General features: G+C 48.3%; 1 protein-coding gene across 1 annotated transcript; it reads right to left on the reverse strand.

Annotated features, from left to right (window-relative positions):
* Positions 1–1,140: 1,140 nt before the first annotated feature.
* Positions 1,141–7,982, reverse strand: Dynll2 (dynein, light chain, LC8-type 2). Its single transcript, XM_005394039.2, has 3 exons — positions 7,810–7,982; positions 5,963–6,101; positions 1,141–3,171 (listed from the first exon to the last, which is right to left on the reverse strand). The coding sequence occupies exons 1-3, from the start codon at positions 7,824–7,826 to the stop codon at positions 3,034–3,036; spliced, it is 294 nt and encodes a 97-aa protein (XP_005394096.1). The 5' UTR covers positions 7,827–7,982; the 3' UTR covers positions 1,141–3,033.
* Positions 7,983–8,618: the final 636 nt, after the last annotated feature.

Here is an 8,618-nt window from a genome sequence, read left to right on the forward strand (position 1 = left end):
TCCCATCTGCCTTCCACAGCCCCTTCTGTGGTCCATCCTCATGCCCTTTGCCTCTGAGACTCCACAAACTGGGGGCTGGTACGTGAGTTTTAGAGACATTCATCATCCCAGATGAACTATGAACGTGTCACCTCCCTGTAAGGCTCCGGCTCTGTCAAATTACTCATCTACGTAACAAAGGCAGCGCAGAAGCTGGCTCTACAGTCCTGCCTTAATCCCTTAAGACCTCATTGCCGTAGAGGTAGAGCCTTTTCCCCACACCCTGCCAGCTCCCTAGCTGAAGGAATCCTGTCTACGTACCTCCAATATCCAATAGCTCATGGCCCACTTTACTTCCTTGATAACCCATTTACCACTTTTGGGAAAAGCTCACCAACACTGCATCTGCTCCACCTATTAGAATGCATATACCACAGAAGCATTGGACTTTCCTGTGTCTCATTCTGTGTGAACAGCATTCTAGGCCCAACCACATGAGAACTCAGTATGTTTTTGAGTGAATGATTATTGTATATACATCAAGTTCCTTAGCACCTCCAGAAGGACCATGGCCAGCAACCTGAGACAGTAACTAACAGCCTATACTCCCAGAAGTGGACACTCACGTGTCTTGGTATTACTGATTTCTCCAGGTGTATGTGGGGGCAGGAACCTCCAAGCAGAACAAGTAGGGTAACCCCAAGAAGACACAGAATCACTTTCAACCCATTGAGCAGCTCCAGCTTTTCCGAATGAACAGAGAACTTGATTACCAGAGCCAGTCTCCAGGTTCAGGGAAGCCTAGAACAGGGAGGAAGGCTACAAACCTCAGCCAGAGGTTCTAAGAAGACAAGCTTAGGCAGGTCCAGGACAGCAGCATCTACCCCACCAAAGCTGCCCAATGTGGCTCACTTGGCCATCCCAAAGGCAGGTAGGACCCAGGAACCCTTCTGGGTGCCGCTGTTCATTCCACCCTACTTAAGGGCCTAAGATAAGCCTGGGCCCTACAAATAAATCCTGCTTCAGGCCAACTCTATCTCCTACCTAGTGTTCTCTTCAATTCCCATCCCACTCCATCCTAGATACCTCCACTCCCACCCACTGTGTGGCACCACTGTCACCGGGCCAACTCTTCAACCCCAAAGAAATTGAAACAGCACAGAGTGCATCAATCAACCTTTAATGTCCAAAAGAGGCATGGATGCAGAGCATAGGAGATGTGGCAGGGTCTCAGGCCCTGCTCCAGAAATGAGGGAGATGAACACAAACCAGACACTTTCAACTGGCCACACAAAGTCTGGATGGGCAGGGGGCAACACAGATTTGGACATTCATAAAAAATAAAACCTAAAATCAAACAATCTTGTACCCACCGAAGGGCATCATACAGAGAACTCAGTCACCACCCCAGTTTCTACCCTCCCCTATCACTGAAAGGAAAGCTCAACACACACTAAGGGCTTGGGGAGGGCACATTCTCCGTTCTCCCCACTAGCTCCAAGAATGGATGGGAAAAAAAAAAAAAAAAAAAAAAAGAGCTGGATTCCCCCACCCCCCAGTGTCAACCCTACACATGGGAGTTTTGAATGTGAGTCATGAGAGTCAGCAGCTCAAACAGCAATGACCACCCCGCCCCCCACCCCATTCCTATGTCATCAACAGACAAGATTTCCCCTGCATCCTCCCTGGAATCTCCACCTGCTCACAGCTTTACTCCATCTCCTGAAATCTGGGACTCCATCACTACAAACTGACCTCCAAAGACCCTCTTGGCCCTTTACTATTTCCACCCTTACCTCCCACCAAAGGCCGAAACTGTTCAAAAAACTCACTTCTTCCTCCATTGGGACCCAGCTCCAGGACAGTCAGCAGCATGGCCATCATGTCCTGAGTGGCCCACCTAAAGCCTTCTCAGGAAGCAGACAGCCACAGGGCAACTAGTGTCTGGGCTAAATGACTGAGAAGGTGGTGACACTTGTCTTCACCCCCAGAGGTGTTTAACATAAAGGCCCACTTAGCACTAACTGTGCTTCCTACTACCCATACACCTTAGAGATTCCACCTGTCTTGCCCCCTCCCCCCTCCCCTAAACCCACACATACACACACACACACACATACAACACAAAGGAGAATCAAGGGAGACACTGACTCGGTTTGATCACTAAGACCTAACTAAGGAACTACAGTCACCAGAAATTCCCTTGCCAGCCAACTAACAACAGGGGCTGTTCTAAGAGAACTTCAGAGGAATGAGAAAACCAAGGGCTAAGCAGGGAGCAGACAGGAGAGAAGAATGTAAAGAAAAAGAAAAGGCAAGCTAATTCTACCCCCAACATCCTCCTAGCACAATCTCTGGCAGGAAGAATCAAAGAAGGTAATCCACAAAGACACAGCCCTTACTTAGAAATCCTGACAGACACAGCAAGATAAGTCTGCTCCCCACTCCCACACACCACAGACACATCGCAGGGCCCCTTAAGAACCCACCCCCACCCACCCTCTGCCCCAAGCCGTAAAATCACAGTTCAGTGGAATATTCTCCCTGGTACTAGATCAACCCCCTCACCCTCCTTTCTATCCTTCTCTCCTTGCCATTCCTAACATTGTCCCCTCAGAGCCTTCCCGGCCCTCCCAAAGCAGCATTCCCCACCAGGAAAAGACAGCTGCACAACTTTAGTTCCACCTCCAGAGACCTATTTCTTTTCCTCAGCCCTCCTGGTCTTTTGGGCATGGTTGAGGGCTTCTTATTCTGTATAGGGAGAGAAAGAGAAAAAGGGGGGTGGGGGACAATTTTCCTAGTGCAATACAACCAAAAAAAATTTCTTTAAGTCTTGAAAAATAAACGTAAAGCAGCCTTCTTCCCCAGGCAACTAAACAGAAAGAAGTTTGGTTTTGTTTACTGCGACATACACATGAAATCGAGTATACAGTCCATGCAGTAGCACAGCCATTGGAGAGGACATCCTGATGCTGGCCCCAGTGCAAAACAGTCCCAGCAACGCCGCCTGCTTGCCATCGCTGCTGCCACCACTGACACCTTCACCACAGCCACCTAGCCTGACTTGAAGAGGAGGATTGCAACTTGACCCAAGTAAAAATAGATGAAGTGCTTTGTCTCGTGTGTGACGTAGCTGCCAAAATTTCGGCCCACGATACAATGCCAGGTAGGATTATATTTCTTGTCAAATTCCTAAAAAAGAATAAAGAGGGAGAAGAAAGGTGATTAAGGTAGCTGGAAGACAAGAAGTCAGCATGGGAGTCTCTCCCCACAATCCCAGCACTCACACATTTAGTTACCTTACCACCCCACCCCACCCCACCCCACCCCACCCCCAGCGTCTCAGCTCCTGAACTTCAGGAGCTCAGGTTCTAAGGTTGGCTTGGACACCTCTTCCCCTCATCAATAATGGAATACCACAAAGACTCCATTATTCCTCCCTGCCAAGCCTCTAGCAAGCTACACCTGATCATCTCTCTCCCTCTAGGTACTCCACCCTCTCACACCACCACTTGCCCACCCTGGGATTCTTCCAACGAGTTGATCAGGGAGGCCAGTGGAATGAACGGTCGTTCCAGCAGACGGCACAGGGACTGGCTACCTACTGCCAGTCCCATTACTAAATCAGAATTTTCCAACGCCAAAAACTGAGACACCAGAGGAAACGAGGATTAAACATCAGTACTAGAAACCAGTTCTACATAACTCAAGAGCAACAGCAATTCCATGTGCCCTATGTGGGCTACATGCACCAGAAAAAGGACCTCAGCTATGACAGCAAGGCAATGCCTTCATTCTTATCAGAAGCACAAAACCCCCCAGGAAATCTGTGAGCTAATCAAGACAGGCAGCTTCCTATGACCTTACTGCTCCACCCATAGGCTCAGTTCTAGAAGCATTCCCCTGCCATGGTTGAGAAAGGGCAGCAACTCTCCACCAGGGGCCCATCAATGCTGCCAACCTTAGGGGCATCTTTCTTTGTCCCACAGGGTGCTCAACATGCAATTTGTCTGGTCTCCTCACAATCCCCATTCCACACAACTCCAAGAGGTACTAAAGGACAAGGGAACCAAACCCAGCTTCAATCCCAGATCAAGACTGTGTAATGCAGGACAGCCATGTCATTCCCTGGGTCTCATTTTTCCCATGAGTAGAACAAGAAAGTTGGACCAGATAATCTAAAGATTCTTCTGGCTCTGCATGTGTAATTCTGCATTCTCTCCTCGGATGGATAGCAAGGCCATCACATAGCAAGGAGCCAGCAGTCTCAACTGGCTATGCACCCCCTGGCACCACATACACAAAAAAGTTTCTCAGGACTTGAGAGTTTCCTCTTCTCATCTGATCCATCTGGGCAGGAAAACAAAGTTCTGTAAAACTCGAAGATGATCCTATTGACAATGGACCAGACCATGGACGAGACTGTCACTACTCTCACATATCCTTCTTAGGATGCTAGAACTGAGACTTTCAAACACTGGGACTATTCCTCAAGTAGACAAGTCCAGACTGGGAACCAAGGAACTCAGGTTAGCCCCTTCTTATGTTTCTGATTCAGCTGGCTCCCCACAATATTAATCGTTATCTACTCACCCACTCACTTAGGAATTCTTCAGGGACCAAAGCTACCACCTCAATACTGATCATCCTCTTAAAAAAAAAAGTATACAGTGCCGGGCATGGTGGTACCTGGCTTTAATCCCACCACTCAGAAGGCTGAGGCAGGAGGATGGCTTCAAGTTCAAGGCCAATCCAGACTACAGTGAGTTCAAGGCAAATCTGAACTATATAGTGAAACACCCTGTCTCAAAAAAAAAAAAAAAAAAAAAAAAAAAAGATCATTCTTCTGTATCTATGGGTTCCACATCCATGGATTCAACTAACCATGGGGTTGTGGCCAGGGATATAGCTCAGTGGCGTAAGCGCCTGCCTGGCAAGCATGAGGTCATGAGTTTGATTCCCAGTGTCCCACTCACAAAAAAAGAGAGAAATCAACTAACCATGGGGTGTAAATATTCAGGAAAAAAATATCTGTACTGAATGTGTACAAATTTTCCCCCCTTGTCATTATTCCCTCAACAACATAGTATAACTATTTAGATGGCTGTTACATTAATCATAAGTAATTCAGAATTTTTTTTTTTTTGAGACAGGGTCTCACTATGCAGTTCAGGCTAGCCTTGAACTCACTTTGTAGCACAGGCTGGCCTTGAACTCTTGCAACAGGTGTGTACCACCATGCCTGGCAAATGATCCAACATTATGTGCAGTACTAGTCCTTTTTTTTTTTTTTTTTTTAGTACTAGTCCATTTTATAGAAGGTATGTAAGAATCTGTGGATTTTGGTATCTTAGGGGGATCCTGGATCTAATTCCCCACAGAAACCAAATGATGGTTCTATGTTTAAGCCCATCTTTTCCTTAAGATTGGAGGGAAAAGGGAATGATGTAATAACATGAAGATTATAAGGTATCAAACTTTTTTTAATTTTTTGGGCTGGCGTCTTGTTATGTAGTTCAGGCTGGCCTTGAATTCATAGCAATCCTCTTTCCTCAGCCTCCTGAGTCCTGGGTTTCTAGTTATGTGCCATCATGCCCAGCAAGAATAGCTAACTTTAAAATCATGCGGTTTTTTGAAAGTCTGTACATAATCTTATATTATTTATTCAACTATCTTTGGATAGCTCTGAAAGGGCCAGTAATATTTAATTCTTAAGCTTTTCTGCCAAGTCTTACCTTTCCACAATATCTTACAGTCATATAATTATCTGTAAATGTAAATAAACAGGAGTTCCCATTAAGAACTCCTAAGCTAAATGCTTTTGCAATTTAGGATCATTCCCTAAATTGCCTGCGTTGCAAATTCCTAGACTTTTGTGTGCATGGAATATACCTGGTATGTCCCTGGTTCCAGCCCTTGCCTGAGTACAACACAGCTGCCAAGCCCCAACCCTTGGCTACCAGCCACAGCTCTCTGGGCATACCTTCTTGATATAGGCAGCAATGTCCTTCTCTATGTTGTACTTCTCCATAGCCTGCGTGGCGCAGTCAACAGCATCCTGTTGCATGTCCTCAGACATGTCTGCGTTCTTGATCACTGCCTTCCGGTCAGACATCGTGACACTGCAGAAGGAGCAGAGAGGTGAGGCTGACAACTCCATGCTCTAGCCAATGAACATAAGCTGCTGGGTGAGAAGCCTCAGTGGGAGAGGGGAGTACTGAAGGAGGAAGTATTCGGCCACTATGTTTTCATAAAATAAAATTCTGTAGGAACAAGTTACAGTGATAAGAGTTGAACAGTTTTAAGAATGTACGGTTCCTAAAACTTACAATATTTACTAGCTGGCCCTTCACAGAAAAAAAAAAAAGTTGCCAGTCTCTGTTCTATACAAACAAAAAAAGGGGCAGAATACCTTCTGGACCACCAATGTCCAGTGAAGAGGTAATAGCCTTCACTCAAATACCCAGGGCTGCCATGCCCCTAAGAAAGAGAGAAGCTGGGGCAGCCTTAGACTCAGCTGATCATTCACACATGCCATGCCATCTCATCCTTCCCTCTACTTCCCCACTCTCTTCACAATGTTCAGTCTTTAAGCTCAATGTAATTTTTGAAAGCTCCAGATTTTGGACTCAGCTCCAACAATGAGTTGTCATTTCCCTGGAGTTTTGGCTCATGTAAAATTTACTCATTCAAAAGATACCAACCTATGAGGTAAAGTCAAAGGATATGTTAGAGAATAACTTGTTTTCCTTATGGGAATGAGACCTTCTTTTCCCTAAATAACAACAAAGGGTTGAGAAAAACCTGGATATAGAGGATTAAAAAAAAAAAGCACCTGAGAAAGGTAAAGAACTTTATTTTAAAAGCCCTGTTTCACATCCCTGTCACCTGGGCCATGGCATTCATCCTGTACAATCACAACACCTAGACATCACCTACAAACGTTCCTGAGATGAGAGGAAGCCCTGCCTGACAGTCTACAGTATGTGAGATACTTTGCAGCAGTAGAGGGCATAAGCTGCAAAAACCCTGCCCTCTGTTCTCAACCACATCTTACCATCCAGAGCAGTAATAATCCCCTTCATTCCATCTCCCCCTAGCACTACTGTGTATGTGACCCAACCCAATGGACAAAAGACACTGTCAGTCAGGACCTGCTATACAACATCTCTTGTGTAGATTCGGTCTGCTCCAGGACATATTCCTGGTATCATTCCAAGCCACTATGATCTCTAAGTCTACACTCAGACTGGATGAAATGAAACGAAAAGCAGAACTCAAGAACACTATTTCAGCCTGCACCAGATGTAAAAATGCACCCATGCTCCACAGGCCTTTAGCCCTTGCCTGGATCCAAAACACCTTCACCTGGCCCTGTCAAACCGGGCTGGTTCCACTTCAGCAGTCACTGTTAGAGCATAGGGTCAGCAGATCAGTACCCTCTACACTTCTATACCCCGGAGAGGGAAAAGCCTGAGCCTGAAGGAGTCTCTGAGGGCCCTCAGGTGCTGAGAAAAGGTCAGGTGAACCTTGGCCAAGGCCTGACTAGCTATATGACCTTGAGCAAAGAAACATCTTCATTTAAAAAAAAACAAGGTCTGAAACGACATAAATGGGGCCACCTCCATGGGCTCTGAGCAAAGGTATGACAGCAGTACGGGAAGGTTATTACAAGGCTTTATAAGTGAAGAAATACAGTGGCACCTGGTGGCCTATTCCAGATTACCACTCAGAAGGGGGCACTGTTTACAAATCCATAGGTGGGGGTGGGACCTTGCACAGACAACGAAGTCAAAGTATAAAAATGGCACCATTTTGCCGGCAGCTCACCTGCTCCGCTGCCTCATTCCCAAAGTCCAACGAACAACTTCGTCACGGTAATTAAAAGCCACCTTACTCTCCAGGAGAGGGCCGGCAGTTACATAATGCTGGTCTTGTGACTACAATGCCACGATTCTTCACCCCTGGCCCCTCGGGCACCCGAGAGGGCTAAGGCCCAGCCCCAACCACCCCGTCCAGGATGCCTAGACTCGTCCCTCCCTCCAGGGGAAAAAAGGGACCTGTGCCTCCGGATACAGGGATGGCCAGAGGGCCCGAGGCCAGTCGCCTCGGTCACGAGCCCTTTAAAAAGCGCAAGAGGCACTCCAGGGCAGTTCCCGTCCTTTCTCCGGTTTTGTGACCAAGAAAGAAAGAAAGGCAAACTGAGCCTCTGACCGGCGCGGAGTCTTCCCCATTCGCAGACACACAAACGCTCTGACGTCTTCCCTCCAGCTCTCCAGGGGGCCGTACCCTCCGCCCTCGCGTCCTCCGGGAGCTGCGGCCCCGAGGGCAGCGCCCGGGAACGAGCGGTCCCCTCCTCCCCACTCCCGCCCTCGCCGCCCGGCCAGGGCCGCAGGCCGCGCTCGGCCAGGCGCCCTCCCCCGCCCGGCCTGGAGCTGCGCGGAGTGACTGGGCGTCCTCGCCGCAAGAAGGACGCCCCAGAGGGTGGCGGCGAAGGAGCCGCGTCACGCCCGCGCCCTCTCCGCCCCCTCTCCCCTGGCCCCAGACACCGGAGGCCTGCCCGTCGCGAGGGAGACTCCCGGGTGGGGGCCGGCGCTCCGCAACCCCGGGCCTCCGGCGGCGCCGCCAGGGTCACCGGG

This window comes from Chinchilla lanigera, unplaced genomic scaffold, assembly GCF_000276665.1.
Source record: "Chinchilla lanigera isolate Chin_1 unplaced genomic scaffold, ChiLan1.0 scaffold00050, whole genome shotgun sequence".
NCBI classification, from domain to species: domain Eukaryota; kingdom Metazoa; phylum Chordata; class Mammalia; order Rodentia; family Chinchillidae; genus Chinchilla; species Chinchilla lanigera.